The sequence below is a fragment of the Lepidochelys olivacea genome (genome assembly GCF_965140295.1).
Source record: "Lepidochelys olivacea isolate rLepOli2 genome assembly, chromosome: 9".
NCBI lineage: Eukaryota > Metazoa > Chordata > Testudines > Cheloniidae > Lepidochelys > Lepidochelys olivacea.
In genome coordinates this window covers 98,532,477-98,558,263 of record NC_140419.1, presented here as the reverse complement: position 1 = coordinate 98,558,263, position 25,787 = coordinate 98,532,477, and the positions used below count along the sequence as shown (strand labels likewise).

The window sequence follows — 25,787 nt, the reverse complement described above, 5'->3', positions numbered from 1 at the left end:
GGGCCCCCTCACCCCCGTGCAGACGGCGGGGCGCCGGCATTTGCGCTGACCCCGGGCTCTGCGCGGCGGGCGGCGGGGGAGCGGCAGGCCCCGGAGCGGTCCCCGCTGCGGTCCCCGCTGCGCAGCCAGGCCCCGCGCCCAGCAGCCCCGCCCCGCGCTGGCCCCGCCCCGGCGCCTGCGCCGAGCTCCGCTCGCCAGCCGGGCCCTGCGGACGGAGCCGGAGCCGGAGCCATGGCGCTGCGCGGCGGGGCCGAACGCCGGCCCCTGCGGGGGCTGCCGCCGCCGCTGCTGCTGCTGGCGGCGGGGCTGGGCGCGCGGGCCGGGGCGGCGGCGCGGGGGGAGGCCGCGGCCCGGCCCGTGGCCCTGGAGGAGGAGATCGTGTCCGAGAAGGCGGCGGAGGAGAGTCACCGGCAGGACAGCGCCAACCTCCTCATCTTCATCCTGCTGCTCACCCTCACCATCCTCACCATCTGGCTCTTCAAGCACCGCCGGGCGCGCTTCCTGCACGAGACCGGCCTGGCCATGATCTACGGTGAGGGGCGCCGCGAGCTGCCGCCCGGCAACCGGCCCCCACGCCCCTGGCTGCAGCCTAGCAACCGACACGCGGCCCCGAGCTGCCGCCGGGCCCCCCCCCCCGACCAGCACCCCCCCAGTAACTAGCCCCCACACCCTGAGCGGCCATCCAGCCCCCCTTATCTAGCACCCACCCAATAACCAGCCCCCACCCCCTGAGCGGCCATCCAGCCCCCCTCATCTAGCACCCACCCAATAACCAGCCCCCACCCCCTGAGCAGCCATCCAGCCCCCCACCCCCAGCACCCCCCCAGTAACTAGCCCCCACCCCCTGAGCGGCCATCCAGCCCCCCACCCCCAGCACCCCCCCAGTAACTAGCCCCCACACCCTGAGCGGCCATCCAGCCCCCCTCATCTAGCACCCACCCAATAACCAATCCCCATCCCCCACACCCTGAGCGGCCATCCAGCCCCCCTCATCTAGCACCCACCCAATAACCAGTCCCCACCCCCTTAGCGGCCATCCAGCCCCCCTCATCTAGCACCCATCCAATAACCAGCCCCCACCCCCTGAGTGGCCATCCAGCCCCCCTCATCTAGCACCCAGCAGCCAAACCCCCAGCCCCCACCCCCTGGCTGCTGCCTAGCAACCAGCCCCCACCCCCTCAGCTGCCATCTAGCACCTAGCAAGCAGCCCTCAGCACCCTCATCTAGCACCAACCCCCAGCACCCCTCACCCAGCACCCACCCAGCAACCAACCCCCAGCACCCATCCCCGAGCTGTCACACGACTCTCAGCTGCCACCCAGCAACCAGTTGATAGCAACCACCCTCCAGTCACACTTCCTGCATGAGGCCAGCCTGGCCATGTCTACGGTGAGGCGCCCCTCCTCCCTCCCCCAGCCATCCAGACCCACCCACTGAACTGCCACACAACACCCCACATTTAGCCACCCATCTGGCACCCGCTGCTGGCACATGTTGACTACACAAGATCTGCCTGGTAACAATCTATAGCGAGACACCCTCCCAGGACCCAACCGTCGTCTGAGCCACCCAGCAAACAACCCCATCTCCCACCCACTGAGTCGGACCCATCCCTGTGCACACTGCCTGCATGAGACTAGCCAGGACATGAACCTCTCTATGCACTCTGCACCCAGCACCCCCCATCTAGTGCTCACCCTGCAACCCCATCATAGCGCTTGCCGTTATCTACAGTGATATACTTTCTGTGTGAGACGGGACCATGATCTATGGTGAGACTGACCAGGAAAATGCCCATCTGGGGTCTCCCTCTCTGAGCCACCATCTTAGCACCCACTGGTGCTGAGCCTCAGCACTCACTGCTGGGCACAATTCCTGCATAAGAAAGGTCTGGGCATGAGGGGTTGAACTAACTAACCCAGGGCTTCTTGAAAGGCCTATATAGTAGCCGAGGTGTGTCTTTAAAATTTGCAAGAAAATGTATTTTAGCTAAGAGGTCTTGGGAATATTGAAAGTGGTCTTTTCAGATGGGGGCAGCCTATTAAAAATGTTCCTGAGTGCAGGTGTCACTCTGTGACAACTGATTTCACATGGTTCTGACAACTGAGTAAGGAAGGTGCAGTAGGCTAAGAGGATGACAGAGACTTGCTCAGATCCTAGGCCGTGTTCTTTGCCTGGGAGGTATAGCATGTCACTTACTGGGTGGTAAGCTTTTTAAAAAATAAATAAATTATATATTGCATCATATCAAGAATGGAGATCTTACATCTAATGTCCAAAAGGGATCATGCTGAGGTGTTTATATAATTCCTGACCAACTGACACTTGTGGCAAAGAGGTTGCATGTAGAGGCCCTGTAGAGGCACTAATCCTGCAGCTTGTCTTGTGGAGGTGGACATCAGTGTGGCCCTGTGAAGAGCTATGCCTATATGAATCTCAGAGGTCATAGAGCTTGTCATCAATGAAAGTGTGAGTCTGTGGAGCCAAGATTTTACAAAATGATTAGTGTTTCTGGGTGCCCAGCTTGGGGCACCAGAGTGGGTCCTGACTGTCAGAAAGTGCTGAGCACCCTCCCGCTGAAAATCAGCTTCCTTTAAGGTGTCTTAAGTTGGGCACTCAGAATAACTAGTCACATTTTAAAATCTTGGCCTGGAGAATTAGTGCTATTTCTAACACAGAACTAAACTGTATAAAGGGCAGGAGGACCGGAGTTCTTTACCATTGCCTTTGCTACATTCTGTGATGCAGCTTATTGAGACTAGGGAAGTCCTAGGTGGCAGTGGATTTGTTACAACATAAGAATGTCTCATCAGGCAATGAAATTCCAGGGTTCCAATCCTGGGTTCTGTGGCTGGTTTATACTCAGACTGTAGTCCAATCACAACCTCTGTCAGTTTCCCCATTTGTACTATGGAGATAATACTTACCATGGTAGGGGGAGTGTTTGCACTGCACCCAGAAGACGTAAAGTACTCCGTTTGTTCAGTAGTGTTGTTAAACCATTATCGTCCTCATCTTTCTTCCCACACTATCAGGTGCATGAGGCAGAAGCCACACAGCACCAGTCATTCCTATCCTAGGCTCATTTTTACATGTCTTTTATATTCCAGTGTAATAATGCTGTTTCCACTGTTGTCAGATATGGAGTGTGCCTCTAGGTTGGCCACTCCATCTCTTGCCCTGGGGTTGCCAAAGAAATGCTTGTTTAGGTAGGCTGTTACCGGGCCTTCTTAAAATATGTCCCAAATATGACTCTCTTCTTTTGTCCTGCTTGTATTGTTGTAGGTAGTTTTGCCATGCTAGGACCTCTTCATTACTTATTTTTTAAATCCATTTTACTTTCAATACTCTATGCAAACACCTACATTGAAAACTGTTCAATTTGTTGTAATAAATGCCATTGAAAGGAAACCAGTTAACGAGGAGCATTGCAGAATAATTACCCCATAACAAACGGACTGTCAAGAAGATACAGTTGATCCCTTGTAAGTACCTGGAACGTAAATAAGAGAAAGGAGGCCCTGTTCCGTGTGTGAGGTGATGTAGGAATTGACCTTAGGGCTTGTGTATTAGGGATTTTTGCACCAGTGCATCTGTGCTGCAGTTCTGTAAAGTGGGGCTTGCACCAGTACAGTGTACCTACACTGGGGATTCAGAAATCCCAAATGTGGACAAACACTTGAAGTGGTGCTTTCAAAAGCACCTGAGGAATTCAGGAGCACAAATCTCATTGATTTAAGGATGGGTGCTTGGCAGTTTGAGGGACATGCTCCTAAATCTCTTGGGTCATTTTGTAAATCTGCTGCATAGTGTTTGTCTTTGAGCAGATGGGACTGTTCCAGTTCACTTGTTAAGAGCACTCACCGTCCAGGTTGTAGTTCCACCTCTGAATACTTCTCTACAACGAAGCGATCAAGTGGGAAAAAGGCATAATTATTTGAGGTGTGAAGTGGCCTGTATAGAAGCAGCTCTGTGGAGGAAAATATCCTTTGCAGCCCTTTATAATATAGTGGGATGGGTACCAAAAAGGGTAATTTTTGCAAGGATGTATAACATGCTCTCTCGAATCATGTTGTTGTTTTTTTAACGGAGTGTGAGTCAAAATTGAACATTTCTAATCAATAACCGATTAGACTGTGTCTGTGATCTCTGCGAAGTATTAACTGAATTTTGGGGTTGTAATGGATAGGTAGGGTAAGGCCAATGGGCTATAGGACTTAGCTGAGTGATTTAAACTGTGCCATTCCAAGCCTTGTCTAGATTAGAGTTAACTCATTTGTTCTTAACTCGAGTTCTATATTCCCATTAAAACTAATCTGATGGATTGCATCCATGCTCTGTTGATATGCATGTATCTAGGATTTGTTCAGCCTCCTTGTGTCTACATTGTCACAGCATTCAACCATGTTAGTCGCAGTGATTTGTGACAAGCCTCCCTGAATTCCTGGATCAGCTGATTTTGCAGGGCTTTGTGATAGAGCTTGTCTGTTTATCTGGGGGTTATGCAGGGGAAAGTCACTTGAATGAAAATTCCCACAGTCCATCCGTTCACCAGTTCCAGAAATCCATGGGGCCAGAATGCAGCACTCCATCTCTCTGTTGTCTGCTTGTTAGTTTCCTTCCCTGTGTGTTGCTTAGCTGTTTGTGAGCCTAGATTCCTGGCGTAAGCTGCAATGAAAGGTGATATACTGAGAATTCTCATTAGCAGTAGGAGGTGAGTTATCTGAGGAAGATGCACTGTGTAGTTGCAGGTATTTCAGGACCTAGGACTGACTGATGCAGTGGAGAGAGGGGAGATGGGCAGATAGGTGACTTTGTCATACATTGTGTAGTAGCACTGAGGACTGATTTGGATCAGCATTGGAATCTTGCCTTACCAGTGAAGCTTCATGGGCATTAACATGATTGAGATGACATGACTGAAACCAACACATTGAGGGGCTTAGGCGTATGGGCAGAGAGAGAGTTAGAGTTGAGCTAGAAGGAACAGTCAGGTTGTAACTTGACGACAAATCCTACTCTAAACAAGCCCTTACTAAGTATATGTTTAGGATTGAAAAGTAGCCTTCAGTATTTGGTATTGTAGCTAGTATTAAATGGCTCTTATTTCAGTTTTCCTGTCAGTTGTTAGTTCTAATTGGCGTCTCAGTATTAGGTGCTTGTGATTGAGCTCATCAAGCTGGTAGCTATCGTATGGCAAATGTCCTCAACAAAACAAGTGGAAAACACTATCCAAAAGTTGTGATTTTTATGCATTCAGCTTCTTGAGTGTTGTGCCCTATTTTCTCATTAATTTTAAAACAAAGGGAAGAAGGTTGTTTCCATTGATGTGCAAAAAACGGTGTAACCCACTGATGAGTATGTTACAAGACCCCCGATTCACAGAGGATATGAGTTGATACAGCCCCAGCTAGAGAAACTTAGTTCTTTAGCTCAAGTGGTAGTAGCTCATGCTTTTATTTCTGGAAATCCCTGGTCCATCAGCCAAGATGGCAATTGCACCGTTTTTGCAGACTTCATTTTGACTCCACTTGTGTCTTGAGGTTGTCATCTTTGTTCTGCCATTACCCCTTATCCCATCCCAGGGTTGCTCTCCCTTCATTTCTAGAGGATGAGTCATGTAATTTGGATTCTAAACTAATCTGTAATGTGCTTTTTTTTCCCATCTGCACTTTCCTAAACTGAATTTAGAGAATCAATAGCAGAACGAATAACACCAAATACATACTATTTCAGTGGTTGCGTAGGAAAACCTGGACCATTCTCTGTCTCTATGGCTTTGGGGGAAATATTGGAGATTTGCCTCCTTTGAAGACTGATCACAAGTGTGGAATTAGGAAAAATGAAGGCTAATCTCTTCAAGTGCTGTAGAGGCTGTTCGGACCCTAGTTGCTCAAAAGCAGCGAGCTAAAAACTGCACGAAGTAAACTACTTAAGCTTCATCTTTGCCTGTAAGTCCTCAGACTCTCAAGTAAATTGGGCTCAGTATTTCTGACCCATCAGAATTTGAGTTTTGGTACTGTGAAGCTGCTAACTAAGCATGGAGGATGCCAGCACAGGTGTAGCATATGTTGGGGCTGAAAACCTATCTGCTAATTCCATTAGAAAGCACTGATGTTTGATATCTTTTGGCTGCATCTCTTGCCAGTAAAACACAATGTTAGGGTTCAGCTTGTTCATATTTTCACTGTAAATTATAATCTCTCTCTCTCTCTCGATGAGTTTGTATCTCTCTCATAAATTGTGCTGTAGGCTAAAGTCTGCCTGCAATAAAAGACGTAGGCACAGCAGTGAATTATTTCAGCACATTGGAAAACAGCATTTTGATGGTCTTTGTGCTTCACACAGATGCTTAAAACGACGCTCTCACAACCCAGGCATCAAAAATCTAAGATCATTACAGCTGTGTTCATAGACAGCACATGATCTTAATTTTAAACCCTAGCTCAGAAATATTCAGAAACACCTAAAAAGCCTATGGGCTTCCACTGTTTGTTGAAAGGTAAATGTGATGAAAACACTTAGCTTTAGCATCTTGTTTCAAAATGATCCACTTAGTCTACCATCCTCGCTGTTAAACTTTCCATGTCCTTTCTTCTGTGTCAGCAGGCTCCCCACCATCAATCTCCAGGCCAGATTTAGGGAGAGGTTTTTATAAGTGTTGCCAAACTAAAACATTAAACCCTCTCTGATTGTGGCGTCACCAGAGTGGAGCTCCAAGCCAGCAATCTTTGCCTGAGATTTTATACTATTCCCAGCAATGGTAAGAAGTAGTAACGCATATACATGGTACAGAGAGTGAGAGCTGACTGTGTGGCTCGAAAGCTTGTCTCTTTCACCAGCAGAAGTTGGTCCAGTAAAAGATATTCCTTCACCCACTTCGTATCTCTGAAATTTATTGCCATCTAGGGATTTATGCCTGGCACTTCAAACTAATGCTGTCTTGTAGCCACAAGATTTCTATTGAGAGGGTCAGTTACACCTAAAACCAATGCAAGGCAAACGGAAAGGTGTGTCCCATGTTTCAGTATTCATCTTCAGTGCAACACTGGACCATTGTCAAAACAGATCTATTTTGGGCATAGCCACATTGTCCCTCCCTAATAGGTAAATCTGAATGACAAATCTGCATTTAGAAGTGAGGCTGTGTCACCCAGTGGTTCAGACCCAGGGTCCTTGAGCTCTCATTCTGGTGTTGATTTGTGTATGTGTATATTTTTTTACATACTATTTAGTGATTCCGTTTATAGTAAGGGGACTTATTTTTGCTCTTTAACATGCTGTCTTTCAGACTCTTCGCTCTGTTAACACACACAATATACAGTATCTTTAGGGTTCAGATGGTCGTCTTAGCAAACATTATAGGTTTATCCAGCGCTTTCTGTCTCCTGCTTTCCATGGAACCAGAAATTTATTTGGCAGGAAAATGCAAGGAGCAACAGGTGTTGAGGAATTTTAACTTAGAAGCCAGTCTTGTTAAGGTGCCCCTAAATTGTTCATATGTGCACAGCGTCATGTACAGATCTGTTCGAGTTGGACTGAAAGCTGGACTGCAAAGTGCAGAAAGGCACCTGCTAGGAAACCAGCTTGATCAAATGAAGCACTGCTTTGCAAAGATTAAAAGACGTGGAGAAGCAGATGAAGAAAGACAAGATCCCTTAGAAATTCACAAAGCAAGGTGTCCTGTGGAGGGTATTATTAAGTCCTACCAGCTTTGAAATGTTAAAAATAATCCCTGAATGAACCTCCCGGGTTGTATTAAGGAGACTGAAACAAGGTTGACGGTTATTCTTACAGTTTCAAATATTCATGACAGTCCTAAAATCATCTCTTTCCAAGAAAATACATCCATTGTGCATACCAAGAAGAGCTTAACATCCCATACATCAGTCCAGTCAGATTTCTCTTTGGGTACTAGCTGTCGTGTACACTTGAAAAATCTGGAGCAGGGCAAAAACCTAACAAGAACTTCTTTATTCTGGGAGCCCCTCTTATTAATTCTCAGTCACTTTGCTTTTGTGGGTTAAGCTAGGCCTTTCAGTATAACTTTAATACTGGTGAGTTTGTGCAATAAGTAGCTCTTTAAGATCGTCTTTATGCCAATGAAAAACTTGAAGATTCTTGTGTTCTTTGAGTGTTACGTAAACAATGAGTGTTTTCTCTATGAAAGGAATGCAGGGCCCTGTTCTTACTCTATGGCAAATATACCCCTCCCATCCCCTATGAACCAGCTGAGTCAATAACAACTCCTGAACTGGCAGCAGCAGAATGCTAGGTGCTTTCTGATCAGCTGGTTTGCAGTATTGTGGTTTTAGTGCACTGGCCTGCGATTTGTATAGTGCCCTTTCTTTGCAGTACAGTTGACTGGCCAGGCGAAGGGAGTCTTAAACTCAACTCCACAGCATTCCTCTTCCTCATTTCCAGGTGCTACACTGCACTAAACACCTTCCTAATATGTTGGCAGGACTGAGTTCCACCTAGAATTCTAGTAGTGATACTGCCCTTTATTTTTATCAACCTAGAAGAGACCTTTTATCCTGGATAGATATCTTTCAATCCTCTAAAGCTTTTATGGTGCCCTAACATTGTAATACATATGTGTTCCTCACATTCTAAAAAGAATGCACAACAATCTCTGTGTATTTCCCCTCAGCAGTATAAGTATTTTATTCTTTTCTTTTATATAAGTCTTTATAGTTTGGGAAGGCGTCATGGGAAATGGGGCAGTTTCTGTGAATGAACTGTTTATACATGGGAGTTTCCAGTCAGTGGGATGTATATGATTTGTCTGCCCACATCTGAGGTGTGTTTCCTGGATGTAGTAGTTGCATCCTAAGAAATGCTAATTCTGTCCACCCTCGAGAGGCAGTGTGCTACCAATATGTGCATTCTTCAGGTCAGTATGCTAGGAAGAAGTTCTGATGAATTTTCTTTTTTAAAAGAGATTTGTGGTTTTACAGCTCTGAGAAGCTGGCAAGGAGCTAGCACAAATACAGAGTTTATCTTCCACATCTCCTGGTGGAATTTAGTTGGTTAATATTTACAGATGTTGCATGGCTAATGTTGTGTCTTTATTTCCAGGCGTGCTGATGGGCGTCATCCTTCGATATGGAATTCACGTTCCCAGCGACGTTAATAATGTGACCTTAAATTGCCAAGTGCAAACCAGTCCAGCTACTTTGTTAGTAAATGTTAGTGGGAAATATTATGAGTATACCCTGAAGGGGGAAATCAGCCCTCATGAACTTAATAATGTTCAAGATAATGAAATGCTGAGAAAGGTGAGCTGCTTAGCGTTTGGAAACTTTGCATGGCATAGCTCTTGGCAAATGTCCAAGACAGGATTGTTAAATGGGCCCAATCCTGTCCCCTTCGCAGTTGATAGGAGTTTTGTTCTCAGCTGCAGCAGGGGCAGGATTTGGCGCAAACTGTAAACCAGAACGTTTAATCTTACTACAGTAGCTAATTATATTGTAAAAGCTACAAATTAAAGGATTGCACTTCATATTACTCTTGTTAGTCTTGTAGCTTTCATGCCAAACTGTCTTGTCTGATTATATATAAAATATGCAACATATTCTGATTACTGTGATTTCTTTTGTCTCTTGAAATCTTAATTTCAACAGATTTTATTCTTTTTAAACAGGTGACTTTTGATCCTGAAGTGTTTTTCAATATCTTACTCCCTCCAATTATATTTTATGCAGGATACAGCTTAAAAAGGGTATGTGTCATTGCATTTCATTTTATTTGAAGGTCGTAGGTATTTAAAATTCTTGTAGCTCTGGAAGTACGGTAATACTGAACAATCGTCAGCACGCCTCATTTGCAGTGCACAGTCCTACGTTCTGTCTTAGTTATTTCTAGAGCGGTCATTGCCAGAGTGACTAAGCAAAGGTTCTCATGCTGTCCTATATTGTGATGTGTATATATATATATACAGAAAAAGGAGAAAAGTTTAAAAAATATAATTGTTGCTTGTATATTCTTTATCTGAAATCTCCAGTTTTTGTTCAAATTTGCACTCAGATGTGAGGGTGCCTGTTTGCTTGATCCCTTGTAAAATTTCTGTCTATTTCCCTCCCCAAAATACACAAGTATAAAGGATCAGGTATGGGAGTTCTCGTAAAAAAGCAACAAAGACTGGGGAAATGGAAACTATAGCCATGTTAGAATATTGTGTATGGGTCAGAGCTTTCTCATGGGATCCAGAAGTTATTGAGGCAATTGTTACCAAGGCTTACAAAAAGCAGAGGTAGGGGAATTCAGCATTTTGGCCTGGGTCACTGAGGAGAACATAAGCTTCCTCAGGAGTTCCCCAGGAGGGAGCAGTTACAAACCATTTACAAGCACTTAAATCAAATTAGGTCACGGTGAAGCTTTTTTTGCAGGTTTGAAATAAGCGACAGGTTCCTTGTCCTAGCCAAATCTCTGAAGTGCTAATATGTAAGGAAGGAAACATGAGTCTGTTTGGCTCATGTAAAAGGAAATAATCCTTCCAGGCTTGGAAATCCCCCAGTCCTCAGCATCAGCAATCTGCTAAACAAGCTGCTAAAAGCAAACAATTAGATCATTTTGATTTATTTATTAGTAGTAGTATTGTGGTAGCACCTAGGGGCCAGATCATGGATCAAGGTGCTGTACAAACACACTTTGATTGCCCCAAAGAATTTACAATCAAAGTATAAGATGAGATATTGACAACCCTTCCTTAATGTGTATGGTCTGAGGAACATACAAACCGTTTGAATGCAAAGCATCAGTACAGCTGTAATGCAGTGTGTTTTTTTCTCTTCTAGAGGCATTTCTTCAGAAACTTGGGGTCAATCCTAGCGTATGCTTTTCTTGGAACGGCTATCTCCTGTTTTGTGATAGGGTGAGTATTTGAAGTCCATCCACAGGTTTTGGCAATATAGAGGGCTTGTGCTCTGGTTGCTAGCTTGTGCCAACACTTCTATGGTGCTGTTACCTATGCTGGGTAGATTAAAGGTAGTATGGAGATGCCTACCCATTCTATAATCACATCTTCGCTTGCAGGGTAGACCTATCCTTGATGTGGAGTAAGATAGAGTGATATGATTTGAGCACAGGACTTAGAGCTAGAACTCCCGTGTTCTAATCCCAGCTCTGACCAGATAGTCAACCTCCCTGTCTCAGTTTCTTTAAAGGAGGAATTAATACTATTTGCCTACCTTTCAGAGCTGTTGAAGATCAATTAGGGTCTGACAAATATTATACTGTAGTTCTTGGTTTCTAGTTACTACTGTAATAAATAGAATATTGATATAAAAATATTAAATTGGGTTTAAAAGGTTTCCAGAGATTTTCACAGGTCTTTAAATACCAGATATTACTTATGAGACTGGATCAGTGAAAGACTTGGTAGATATAAGCATCAAGTGAGGCACTGGTATGAAATATAGAGGGCCACACAAACTGCATAGCGGTATTTAAAAAAACAACACCACCCCAAACACCTGAACTGTAACAGTGTCTAAACTGAAAACTTGGCCTAAGAGTAAGAGGTTTCTACAAGTGTTGTTTTAGTGTTAGCGGTAAAAAAACCTCCCCGAGGGATTAAAGGCTTCAGGAGCAGTACGGAATGCTGCTGTGCTGTGATTCATTCTTCTGGTCCGTGGTAGGGCACAATGCTACTAGACTGGAGAAATGTAGCAGAAACCTACAAGATAATATCAACTTTTAAAAAATGAAATTACATATTTTAATTTTCTTTGCCTGAAAGATAGGGAAGTACCTCTGGGGTAGAAGGAGTTACTCTAAGTAACACAGGATTAGGCTATTGAAGTAATCAGTAGATTTTTTTTCTTCTTTCCAGGAATACCTTCCCTTTTCCCCACACATGCTGTGTTTGATCTAACCTGTGATTAGTGATGTGATGCCCTTTAGCTAGTAGGATACAATATGTGCATGTGTAGCAATAGCTGAAACAAATTTGTGTTTGAAAATGTCCCTTAGAATATTGCAAGAGAGCAGGAGAATTACTGTGATGTGTTAAATTGGCAAGTTAATGGGGCTTGGGTTTGCTCCCGGATACTGTTGGTTATGCCATGCTATGATTCTATTTAGTATTATTCATTTATATAGACAGAGGGAACTAATTCTTATTCTAAGTAGTAAAAAGGTGAGAATTACATAGGATGCTTTCAAGAGGAGATTGTGGAAGATCAAAGCAACCTCAGCCTCCATCTAGACTTGTCTTAAAAAAAGAGAGAGAGAAAAAGAAAGAGGCTTGATACAAAGTCAGTGAAAGGTCATTACATTGACCAGTCATATAAAACATTGTAGAAATTAAACCACTTGTGAGATGGAGCAGGTGCGATGGTCTGTTTTACACATTCCACAAGCTGCTGACATATTTATCCTGTCAAATTGTTCCGTATTAAGTAGCTTTATGCACGGAGTAGTTCAGATGTTAAATCCATGTGCTGCTAACCACATATACAGCACTGGGTATGGATTAAATGGGAGTTGAGGGCCCTTAGCGCTTTGCCGACTTGCCCCCGTCAATGAACACAGCCCAGCCGGTCAAACTCTGCCGTTCTTGTTTAATATAAATAAAATATTGTGTATTGAGGTAACTTTACGGGTTAAACCTGCAAATTCAAGCGAATTGCATTGTTAAAACAATATTCACAAGCTTTTCAAATATCCAGCTATGTCTCTGCTTATTCAACAGGTCGCTCATGTATGGATGTGTAGCATTGATGAAAGTAACCGGGCAACTTGGAGGAGATTTTTACTTTACGGACTGTCTGTTGTTTGGTGCCATAGTATCTGCTACTGACCCAGGTATATTGTGATCATTGTTTCTCCTCTCATGTTACCAAAGTATTGTTCTGTTTTGGGTTGGGGGAAGAGAGATGTGTGGCTTATGGCATCTTTCCCTGAGTTTCGGAGTTTAAGCAAATTATGACTCATTTTTAGCGGTAAAATTGATCTCCATCAAGAAAAATAATATTTTATATATATAAATATATTATATATTTTATATATAAAAGCTGCCCCCCTCCAAAGCCTTGTCCTCACATTGACATCATTGGGAGGCTTTCTGTCGATTTTACTGGGGTTTTTGTTCAGGCCCACAGTGAGTGTGGCAGATGTAAGCCCCTAGCACCCTATGCAAGCAATCAGTGCTGCCCAAAGTGTGTGAATTCAGAGTGTTTTCTTGGTATGTGCTAGACAATCTCTATCCTCAAAGTTTTGCATGGACAGATTTTTTGGTCTTAATCTAAAATATGAACTGACTCTATCTAACCATAACAAGAACAATGGCGATTATTTAAAAACAAAAACGTATTCCAGCCTGCTGAGCTCTTTAGATGTACAAAGTGCTATACAAATGCTAAAGGTTGTTATATTTGAATGCAACAAGGTTTTTTTTGCTTGTTAACTGTCTTCATCACATTTGTACTCATCAGTATAATCTAACCTAAGAACAAAGAGCAAAAATGTGCCTTTTTTTTTTTTTTTTAAAGTAGTAGAACTTGAATTTCTTCCATTGGTGCCTTACATCTCTGCAAATTTGAGTAAATCCTTCAGGGGTCTGAGACGCTGCAGCCTAGCTCTGCCTCCTGAGTTATAGCCGTTCTTATGTGTCTACATGGCATCTGGGAGGGCGCCTCTCAGGGTATGTCTACGCTGCAAAGTTGTTGACAAAGCTTTTGTCTTTCACGGATACTTAATAAAGCCCCCCCACGAAAGACAAAAGTTTTGCAAAAGACACAAGTGGCAGTGTGAACTCAGCTTTGTCGGCAGGAAAGCGCTAACACCGCTCACAGGGCTGGCAGTATTTTGTCGGCAAAAGTGCTGACAAAGTACCGACAGTGTTTACACACGCTGACTTTTAGCGACAAAGCTGTGTCAACGCAGCCTTGTCGCTAAAAGCTGCGTGGTGTAGACGAGCCCTCAGTGCGGGTAGACAGACATTCGTTGGCTGTGCTTTAGTGCTCGACACTAAACATAGCAATGTGGCCACTGCGGCACAGGTGGGCTTATTCGGGGGGGCAGGTGGGGTTGCATTCAGGTATGTAGCCTGTGCTGTTCTGGCCGTGCTGCTCTTTTTAGCAAGCCAGCTGGAGCTCGTGTCTACCTGTGCTGAGAAGCACCCTCCAAGATGTCATGTAGACATACCTGCGTAGACCTGTTTAAAAGCTGATATTGACACCCTGTGTTGTACAGACTGGGCAGATTTTGTGCATGTGCAATGCCTGTGTCTTTTTCTCAATCTGGACAATAAAATGAATGCCAATGGTCATTCTTGCCAGATGGCGTTTGATTCCTACTTCTGCATCTCACCCATCAATTACTTTCCTTTTAAAAAAAATAAAACAAAAAAAACCACCGCGGCATCCTAAAATAATAGTCCAAAACATAACCTTTTAGTATAGAGTAACTGCTTTGTTTTGGATCGTTACTGTACAGTAGCGTAGTATTTTTCAATTTACTGTAAAAGTTGTGCCTGTACACTTAATACAGTCAAGTGACACTGACAGTTACCCCATCGTAGAACACTTTAAAATAGGAACTCAAATCCTTTCCCAGCTTCTCCCAGTGTCTTTTGTGTTGTCCGTTTGTTGAGACTGTTAATTCTTCTGGCCAGGAATTGTCTGTTCTGTGTCTTCTGCAGCGCCAAGCACACCGTCAGTGCTTAACAAATGATTCTCTTTATGGCCCCCATTCAGGAAAGCAGTTAAGCACGTGCTTATTTCCAACTGACTTCAGTGGGACTTAAACACATGTTTAAAATGAAGTATCTGCATTAGCGGCTTTCTGGAATGGGCATGTTTTCTTGAACCGACCTGCTTTTGGTCATTGGGTCCTCTGCTGCTTCAGCCTGCATAAAATATTACGTGGATTTTAATCTCATGTCAATCAATGAATGCCTTTGTTTATGTGTAAGTGGGTTAAAGCCCCTTAAATATGCATATCTGAGTTTCTTGCCTTTCATATGGTAATTGTTTTAAAAGGGCTTTTAGAGCAATCACATTGCATTAGTCCAAGCCCATGTGAGAAATGCCTCCGTGTGACTTTGTGTGACACAAGAGCAAGGATTGCTGTGTATTACATCTTGCTTATTCTAGACATTCTTATGATTCTCATGAAACTGACCGTAAAACTTGGTGCATTTTCATTACCAACTTGGAGTCAAACAGTTGCAGAAACAATAGATCAAATTCCAATCTCTATTATACTGCTGGAAAACCAGAGTAACTGAAGGCAGAATTTGGCCCATTGTTTTGTTGTTTCCAAAATTCTAACACGTACTGGCGCTTTCCTTGATGTTGGTTCATATTGATATTAACCAGCACTTCTAGGATCTTTTGATAAAATCAGGACTACTCCGAGGTTAAGGTCGAATTAAAAAAGGCCTCCAACAGGGGATAACTCTGCGTTATACAGGGGAGAAACAGATCCTTGTTCTGTATGTAAAAAATAACATAAACTGTAAAAAACACAAAGCTAAGGAGGCACAGGGCAGAGTAGCAAAGACTGCATGAAGCATTGCTACACTGAAAAGCAGACTAGTAAAATGTGAAGGAAGGCAGAATTCTAGAAAGGCCAAGTTTGCTTTAATATATATCTACATAAGGGAAGTAATGGCACCTTTTAAATGTCTCTCTATTTTTCTATTTGTCAGTGACTGTTCTTGCCATATTCCATGAGCTTCAGGTTGATGTTGAGCTGTATGCCCTTCTCTTTGGCGAAAGCGTCCTCAATGATGCCGTTGCCATAGTGCTGTCTTCGTAAGTGTGTTCTGTTTTTTTAATTGTTATGTATGTCACATGTGAGACTTTAAAAATCACCTGGTCTTGCATCAGAGAAAATAGAAATATCAATATTTATAATAATCAGAATTCATTACTAATCCTCCTAATACAATCCTCTCTATTAATCACCCTCTAATTAGCCTCACAATGAAAGACTGCTGCTGGGAATTGAAAGCAACACTGAGGCCATAATTACAGCTATTACAGTGCATGTTTTGGGGTTTTTTTTGCCTATTGAGTGAGTCAATAGGAAATCTTAACACCCACCTGTAATGTGAAAAAGGAACAACACGTCTGCTCTTTTGCTGCGGGATCCTGCTAATGCCACTTACCGGTGAGATCACTCTCAAATAATTCTCCACCCACACACACTTGCTTTTCCTCTAGTGGAAATATTTGGGAAAGCAGTTGCTTCCTTTCACCTTCCACCTGCGATTGCATTGAGAAGAAGACAGTCGTTGCAACTGTATTTAATATCTGGACCGAGAGCACCAGTGCCAGAAATTCAGTGTCTCCCTAAATCAAGTGGATGCTTTCAAACTTTTCTGCATCTGTAACATAGTTTTCCTGCATATTCATTGTGTTTGTTGTCATGGAAGTTTTGTTTTGAAATACAGTATTTGTGATCATGGCAGATTCTTTTATGGTTAAGATTAATGCAGAAAATAATTTAGATCTTCTGAAATATTTGAGAACCCAGATTTGATAATTGTTCACATTTTAATTACAGTTTGTGGACCAACCCTGCACCTCATATCTGAGCAGTACTTACTAATTTGAATAGCCTATTGACATCGCTACGACTATTTGTATTAATCTCTCTTTGTTTTTATATTGGTTCCATCACCAGGGTATGTAAGTGTTGCATGATCCAGCCATGTGTAAGATGTGTCCCAACATAAAACTGAACATGAAAGGTGTGTGTTGCAAGGTTCTGGGTGAGAGTAGGTGGATATGTTGCACATCACGATGAAATTCAGGGCTGGTCTACACACCCACTTGCCTATGTGAACCTAAATAACTAAATCAATTGTAATTCATCCCTTCGGTTGCAAGTTCTGTGTGTGGAGACTCATATCTCAGATTATGAGCATCCTCTTCTGATTAAATTAAATTGAAATAAAACAGTTTTATTCAGAAATCAGAGCATTCACTTGTACAACTTGCACCAGAATAAAAATGGTGTGAGCTACAACCCATTGCGTTATTTTGGTGCAAGTTTGTGTGTAGCCCTCCCCTTGAAATGGGGAGGAGTGACAAAGGTAGGAGTGTTTTAAGTGACCTAATACACATCCCCTTAGCAATAGTCCTGTAACCACGCTTAACAGATAGAAACACACTTTTAAAAATATACCGTAGGGTTGTAAGTATAGAGTGCATTACTGTAACTAGTTGATTACATTGGAGACCTAAATATATAATCTACAAGGATTTCTCTTTATGTAGATTTGATTCATACCAGTTGCTCAGAGCGTACTGACCAGGGTTACCTACCTTTATTAAGTTAGCTACAGAAATCTCTTCCTTGACACAGAAAAATGAACTAATTTTTAAGTGCAACAGGAGAGTCAACTCTCAGTCTTGCTTGTTGTTGGAGATAATTACTGTGCTAGGAGTCCAAAGCGCTGATTTGTTGTCTCCCTTTACTGGGGTAGTTTCTGAATATTTAACAAAAAAAAAAAAAAGGCAAGACTTTGGAGACTGCTTAGGTGAAATTTGGGATTTGCACGTAGGCTTAGATCCTGCCTGCCCCAGCATCTCCAGGACAGCTTTCCCCCTCTGAGGGTTTGTCTATACTACAAGTGCTACCGTGGTACAGCTACAATGCTGCAGTTGTGCTGCTGTAGCATAGTGTGGATGCTTCCTACAGCGATGGAAGGGGTTGTCCCATTGCTGTAATTAATCCAGCTCTCTGAGAGGCACTAGCTAGCTGTGGACGGAAGAATTCTTTAGTCAACTTAGCAGCTTCTACACTGGGGGTTTGGTTGGCTTAAGTTTGTCACTCAGGAGTGTGACTTTTCCAGACCCCTGAGTGATGTAGCTCGGTCGACCAAAGTTGAAGTGTAGTAAAACCATTTCCAATCTCCCCTCAGGGGAATGAGTTGAATAATTAGCTGTGTTGTGGTGCGTTTGCATTACCTACTTCGATTTCAGTCATTTCTTGCATGAAAGGTGCTTTGTAAAAGCAAATTCTATTCTGCTCTCACTTTCCTATTATCAGCAGCCACTGAAGTTAGACGTTTTAAAATCATCCAGTCTGCATACCTTGCATCCAGGTGTTTTGAAAGAGCCAATGAAGAAGCTCTCAGACCATTAATACTCATTTTCAATAAGTCTTGGAGCACAAGGAAGTTCCAAAGGACTAGAAGACAGCTAATGTTGTGCCAATATTTAAAAGGGGTAAACAGGCTGACCTGGGTAATTACAGGCCTGTCAACTGGATATCAATCCCAGGCAAAATAATGGAATGGCTGCTATGGGACTTGATTAATCAAGAATTAAAGGAGAGGGTAATATTGAATGCCAGTCAGCATAGGTTTATGGGTTTTATCTTTTTTTTGATGGGAGTGTAAGTTTGGTCGCTAAAGGTAATAGTGTTGATGTAAGAGAGACTTCTGCACGGCATTTGACTTGGTACTGCACAACATTTTGATTCAGGAACTAGAACACATCACCCATTAATGGATAAAAACTGGCTAACTGATAGGGCTCAAAATGTAATTGTAAAGGGAAAATCATACCGAGCAGTTGTGTCTGTAGTGCGGTCCTGCAGGGATCAGTTCTTGGCCATACTCCATTTAGCATGCCAATGACTTGGAAGAAGATATAAAATCACTACTGGTAAAGTCTGCAGATAACACAAAGATCGGGAGGTGGTAAATAATGAAGAGGGCAGGTCACTGATACAGAGCGAGCTGGGCACAAGCAAACAATACATGTTTCAGTATACCCAAATGTAAGGTCATATATCTAGGAACAAAGAATGCAGCCCATGCTTACTGAATGAGAGACTGTCCTGGGAAGCAGTGGCTCTGAAAACGATTTGGGTGTCATAGGGGATAATCAGCTGAACATGAGCTCCCAGTGTGATGCTGTGTCCAAAGGGGCTAATGCAGTCCTTGGATGCATAAACAGGGGACATTGAGTAGGAGGAGAGAAGTTATATTATCTCTTTGTTTGGCACTGGTGCAATCACTGCTGGAATACTGTGTGCAGCTATGGTGTTCCCAAATCAAGAGGGATGTTGAAAAATTGGAGAGGGCTCAGAGAAGATCCACAAGAATGATTAAAGGATTGGAGAACACTTTATAGCGAGAGACTTACAGAGCTCAGCCTGCTTAGCTTGTAAAAGAGAAGGTTAAGGCGTGACTTGATCAGTCTATAAGTAACTACAAGGGGAACAAAATTTTGGTAATAGAGGGCTCTTCGGTCTAGCAGAGGAACAAGATCCAATGGCTGGAAGCTGAAACTAGACAAATTCACACTAGAAATGAGCAAATTTTTAACAATGAAAGTAATTAACCACTGGCCCAACGTAGCAGGAGTGGTGATGGATTCTCCAACTCCGGACGTTTTAAAATCAAGACTGGATGTTTTTAAAAAGCGCTGCTTTAGTCCAACCACAGCTATTGGACTTGAAGCAGGAATTAATGCAGGGAAGTCCTATGACCAATGTTATGCATGAGGTCAGACAAGATACAATCTGGCCTTAAAATCTATGCCTTCAGGGACAGCAAATGACAGTAGGGATAGTATGTTTGACTTGTATGTGCCCATCTCCATGTTGTCTGGGCATCGTAGATAGATGCAGCATCCTGTTAAGTTAAACTTCACACAGTGGGCATCACAAACAGCCCTCCTTCATGTACCCCTCCCATGCCGCCAAACAATTTTAAATGAACTAATAATCATTCACAGCTTAGTGTCCAAAAAGGTGGCTTGCACCAGGATGAGGAGAGTGTCACTAAATTTGGGATATTGCATATCATCAGAAGGAGCAAGTTTCACAGTTGCGAGCCTCCCTGGAAACTTCTCATGGCCAGTCCCCAAAAGTGAACATTTGGGCTTGTTGGTAAATGTGCCTTGGCTGTTCCCAGGTGTCATGGTGCTCTTTAGGGAGATAGGGTCCAAGAGAAGGTGGGTCATAAGGGGCACTATAGTTTAGAATCAGTACCTTGAATTGTACCCAGAACAGATGGGAAACCAGCATAGTTCACAGAGCACAGGTGTAATATGCTCTCACTACCCACTCCAGGAAACAGGTGGGCTGCTACATTCTGGACTATGCTGAAATCCCAGCATGGGCTTCAAGGGTAGCCCCAAGTAGAGCATATTTTAGCAGAGTGGCATGGAAATGGCAAAAGCATGGATGACTGTGGTGAGGGGTCAGTATCCTCATGGAATGGCTCCTGCCTCCTGGCTACACTGCGGGTTACAAACAGTAGAATAAACCTCCTCAAAACCCAATAGAATAGGTGGGTCCAAAAGTACCTGTTACAGTGAGAGCTTGATTTGATTCCTCAAGTTGGTGCGATGTGTGCTGAGAAGTCAGGTGCAGTCACAGCATGGCTTCAACACACTACTTGAAGTCCCCTTTTTGCCTTTTAGCCCATGTTTCTCCATCTTTTCAAGATCGTCATCAGTAGAAGCCATGGCAACAGCCATTAGATTAACATGCAAATCCACACAGCTTTCTTATCCTTCCAAACTAAGAAGTGTTCATTTCTTCCAGTTCAATCGTAGCGTACCAGCCAGCTGGCGACAACAGCCACACGTTCGATGTCACAGCAATGTTTAAGTCCATTGGCATCTTCCTTGGGATATTCAGTGGTTCTTTTGCAATGGGAGCTGCTACAGGAGTAGTCACTGCTTTAATATCCTTTTCACTGGTATTTCAGAAAGTGTATTCCATGCTGTTAGAATGTGTTTCATATAAGCATAAGCCTTTATGATTTTCTGTTCTACTTTAACGAAAGCTACTAAAGCTGTGTGATTAGAGGGAAGCCATGTAATGTTACCAATTGTATAGAACATGGTCTGATTTCCTTACAATACGCAGTTTCTTTCTACATCACAAACATTATATCATTGGGATAGTTAATATAGACCACTTAATTTTATTTGAAGGAGATTTCAGATATTACCCATTGTTCATAACTTGCAGCTTAGTTGATCTAAGTCCTGCACTTGTTATATAGCTTTACAAAAGATATATTGGGAGTTAAATTCAGTGTGACTTCTTCTGTGAGTCAGGCAAGCAGGATCTGGCCTGATGTATATACCTGGCACAATCAACATTTTAAAGGGAAGATAAATACTTTTGTAGTGATTTTAGGTACGCCTGAAGTATGAATTCCCATGTATATTACCAAGTTGGGGACAGTAAGTCATCAAGAAAGCTTTCTGTAATTCTTTAAATCAAGTTTACGTTACATCTCAATTCTTGGATTGAAGATTATGTGAAGTTAATTATCATAGGACTGATCTAACAGCTATTAAAGTCATTGAATATGCTCCCACTATAACTCAGTGTATAAAAAAGGGAGGGAGGGGACAGAGGGGGGTTATCACCATGTCCTTACTCTGCCACTGCCCTGCTGTTAGTATGGGCTCTCTCTGCTTCTCACCTTGCTTTTGGAAATGTGTTCTGATAGGTTTGGGCTCTACAATAATATAAATGTCTGATACTCAGAGTCTTCCTGTTTATTTGTTGCATGTAGTGTAGCTACAATCCGCTGTGTTAATATATTGTCCTTAACAGTCTTCAACGTCACCAAGTTCACCAAACTCCGTGAGTTCCCCTTGCTGGAAACCGGTTTGTTTTTCTTGATGTCTTGGAGCACGTTCTTGCTGGCTGAAGCATGTGGTTTTACAGGTAGGATACAGCGTGTTAGCTGCTACGAATGGATAGGAGAATTAGGGATTCATATAGCTGAGACACACAATAGCACATATGTGTTGAACTACTAAATGGCTTCCCTATGAGCAAATGTATTTATTGCAGCCAATAATCTCACTCAGCATCAAGTAACTTACACTCCACCACAAAACTTATCATGTAGCCTAGGGGGAAAAAATCTAGTGTTTTTTGTTGTTTTTTTAAAAAATTTAAACAGTGTAAATTTCATGAAACTCTCTTGGGAGAGAAGACTAGAAGAAAGGAATGCAAAAGTTATAATTATTTCAATATTTTAGTGCTGCATAGAAATCAATAAAATATAAATAAGTAGCTCTGTTTCCCATTTTACGTACAAAAGTTTTAATGTGGCGTTGTGCTCCCCAGGTGTGGTAGCAGTGTTGTTCTGTGGAATCACCCAGGCCCATTATACATTCAACAACTTGTCTACAGAGTCTCAGCATAGAACTAAACAGGTAAGAACTGTTCAACCTCTGCGAATACCAAATTCACTTTTCTCTCTCCTTTGCAAGAATTAGTTGGGTTTTCTGAATGTGCCTGGCTTTTACTAAAAAATCACTGTTATGGACGTATTTTATAGGCAGGAGAGCACCTTTGTCTTATTGCAAGATAACTAACTACGTTTATTTTTTCTTTAGCTGTTTGAGCTTCTGAATTTCTTGGCAGAAAATTTCATCTTCTCCTATATGGGACTCACGTTATTCACCTTCCAGAATCACGACTTCAACCCTACTTTTATAGTGGGAGCCTTTGTATCCTTTGGAGCAACCCAATTTAGTGAGCATTTCAGGCAGGAGTAGGTCAGGGTGTAGTAGGGAGCATTTGGTGCATAGTAACGTGGTTCACACAGCCAGTTAGTGCATAGCATGTGAGTGTGCTGTAGATATGCACCCCAGCTTACTGCACGCTACCTGTCTGCATAGACAAGTCTGTATGCATTTTTGTCTCTGTTGATGATTTTTAAAGATGTCAGTATCTGCTTTTGCCAAACTATTATGTCTGTTACTTTATTCCATGTCAGTGGATATTATAACCACCTCAGCCTGAAACTCTGCATTGAATTGTAAATGTGCTATTGAGGAACTAAGGGTGATCACGTGTTCCTGTGGTACTAAGCAAAACTAATGGTTTTGCAAGGTGGAACACTTCCAGGTAGAACAAACCATTTACATCCGACTTTCTCTGCTGATCAGGATCGACTGTTAAACTTGGCTAATATCTGAAAAACTCCTCTCAAATCAGCAGCATGAAAGTGTGAGCTGGTGCCTACAAGTAATGCGATAAAGACTTTGCTGTTCTGCATGGGCTAGTGCTAATGCAGACTGGGGACTTGTGCTCAGACAAATAAAAGGGAATCTGGGTGTCTCAGAACAAAGAGTGAGGGTTGTGAGGAGTTCAGTATGGGAATGTAGGGAAACCAGTACAGCCTTGTAAAATTGTGTTCTCCCATTTGCCTGGGTTGAGTCACTTATTTTTGATGGACGAATAAAATATCGTTAGCTTTTTCTTTGTCAGGGTTGGAGAATAGATACTGTGGCAAGTGTGGTAAATGGTCATGATTTTTTGCAAGGCTGTGCTAATGTGCCAAGGGGATGGAGAGCAAAGTCCTGTCTGGGGAAATAGACAAGAGTAGTATATTGTGCACCTGCAGTGGAAACTGGCTTAGGGAACGGGGACTTTCATGAGCAATATGATGCAAATGTGTCTCATGCAATTCATGACATTCGGGAAAGAAAATAAAGGCTGGAAGGATTTTTGCAAGTTATTGTAGGCAGAATTGGAACCTGGCTTCAAGGTTATTGTTACCGTGGGGGACATCCGTATTAAAAGATACAGTTTAAAAGGGAAAGGCAAAAATGTGAAGGGGTTGGATCTCCAAGGCTGTGGAAACTGTGAGAGTATTCCCTGTTAACTGGACTCTTACAGCTTTTATTTCACGGGATGATCTGTAGGGACTGTGTCTTCTGTAGAGCATGTGTCCTTCAAACTCGAGCAAAGCTTGGAAATCTGGTACCCTTGGGAGTGTGACTTGAGCAGAGGGATGGACGTAGCTGGGATACCTTGAACTCCAGAAAGGTCCCTGAGGATGATAAAGTTGCTAGTTGACACACATGCAGCTAATAGTTTTTGAGGTTGAACATGAGCTGGAGAGGAGGGAGTGGAATGGAGAACTTGTGATTTTTTTTCCCCCCCCTCTTCCCTGCTACGTAATTTGCCCTGTATTCTTTGTCTTGTTTCTTCTGTTTATACTTGTCTCTTTATGATTATCTTGAACTGCAGTTCTGGATTCTGCTTAGATAAGATCGTAGTTTGCCCCTCACCAGGATATCAGTGCACCTGAAGCTGGGTTACTATCCATTAATTGCAATGGATGGGACACTCTTCAAGTTTCTTAAGAATCCTTGTGTACAATAGAAATTGACTTTGAATGCAGATGTAGGGTATAGTGGGAAATGAACTGAAGAAAAAATATCCTTAATGTGTGTACGAATGTAGCTTGCCATCTTCCTGGGAAGAGCTGCTAATATATATCCCTTGTCCTTTTTACTTAATTTGGGAAGAAGAAACAAGATTGGAACAAATCTCCAGCACATGATGATGTTTGCCGGTATGTTACCCCTGTCCCTGTGTCTCTTCCCTGCCACTCCCTCTCATGAATGCACGAGTAACCACCCTGTTGAACAGCCTGAAACACCCTTCCTCCAACTTTAAACTCATCTGGGCTACATGTGAAACCAGGGCCTCACCTCAGATATCCACATCCTAGCTAGTTAGTATAAATGTGTCCGTTTTGAGTGCAGTTCTTCTCTGTGACATACAAAATGGTATAGCGCTTAAGGGGTCAGGATACATTCTTAGCTCTGCCATGGACCAGCTGTGACCTCAGGCAAAATACTTAACCTCTCACTGCTTGTTTTCCTCATCTTTAAAATGGGGATTGTAATGCCAGCTTCACTCAACTCATCAGGGCACTTTGAGATCCTCCAGTGGCTGGTGCTCTAGAATGCAAAAGACGATGAGAACTTGATTGCAGCCAAGAGTAACCTGGCAGGCAGAATGGGCATGGTTAGTCTAGGGAGAGGATTGTAGGATGCCAATGGTACGCATCTTAGATTAAATAAGCCCCTGTTTAGGAATTGTAGAAACCTGGAGATGGACAGTGGGAACCATCATGGGCTGCAGATTTCATGAGGCTACTGGAGTTCACCTCTTTGCCTTTCCTCTCAGGATTGCGAGGCGCCATGGCTTTTGCCCTGGCCATTCGAGACACTGCCACCTATGCTAGACAGATGATGTTCAGCACAACGCTCCTCATTGTGTTTTTCACCGTCTGGGTTTTTGGCGGTGGGACTACAGCCATGTTATCTTGCCTGCATATCAGGTGAGTGAGACCTTTGTCCCCCCTCCTCTCTTTTCCTAGAATGCAGTGACCCCCTTGGAATCCTGTGCAGTATTATTCTAGCAGGACTCAGTATTATTTGGTTCCTTCCAAGGTGCAAGTCTCTGTGATTTCCCCACTCTGGAATCTCACGGTTGGGCCTTAGAGCTGAAACAGTCGTCACTTCTAATCCCCTTATCCCATTATGGCAATCTGACATCTGTTTCTATGGAGGCAACCACCTTCAGCTGTGGACTTTAAGCTGTCTGCTGGCTGATACTCAGCAGTAAGTGCTGCTTAAGCATCGGGATCCTATAGCCTGTAAGAGTTTTTCACAGGTGTGGAGGATGGGGAGATCAAAGAAACCCACCTCCTTTTTTTCCTCTCTACCACTGTTCTCCCAAACATGCAGAATTTAGGATTTTTAAGGAGGGTAGATGCTTCCTTTTGTGATGCCCTGTATATGCACACACACCTTCTTGTGTCCGATGGCTTCTGCATCAAGTGATGACACCAGAAATGTTTGGGTGCGTTGAATATACACGCTGGGTGCCTCCCAGCAGAGCCACCAAACCAAAAGGCATGGGTGTGCAGAGGAGTCAACCTTTGGAGAACTGCCATTCATTTTACTGGGAGTCTGAAAATGTTCCAGCCCTTTCAAATGAGAATACAAAAAACTGAAGAAAGCCTAGAATCCTGTTTT

The 25,787-nt window shown here is 43.1% G+C and overlaps 1 protein-coding gene across 1 annotated transcript in view; it reads left to right on the top strand.

Moving 5' to 3' along the window:
* Positions 1-223: 223 nt before the first annotated feature.
* Positions 224-25,787, top strand: part of SLC9A6 (solute carrier family 9 member A6) — a 36,117-nt gene continuing 10,553 nt past the window's right edge. Inside the window, exons 1-12 of the mRNA XM_084639102.1 lie at positions 224-532; positions 9,082-9,281; positions 9,647-9,724; positions 10,800-10,876; positions 12,698-12,810; positions 15,659-15,764; positions 20,521-20,662; positions 21,558-21,663; positions 22,072-22,160; positions 22,344-22,457; positions 24,202-24,313; positions 24,934-25,087. Coding sequence (XP_084495228.1) covers positions 232-532; positions 9,082-9,281; positions 9,647-9,724; positions 10,800-10,876; positions 12,698-12,810; positions 15,659-15,764; positions 20,521-20,662; positions 21,558-21,663; positions 22,072-22,160; positions 22,344-22,457; positions 24,202-24,313; positions 24,934-25,087 — 1,592 coding nt within the window. The 5' untranslated portion in view covers positions 224-231. The remainder of the gene's footprint in view (positions 533-9,081; positions 9,282-9,646; positions 9,725-10,799; positions 10,877-12,697; positions 12,811-15,658; positions 15,765-20,520; positions 20,663-21,557; positions 21,664-22,071; positions 22,161-22,343; positions 22,458-24,201; positions 24,314-24,933; positions 25,088-25,787) is intronic.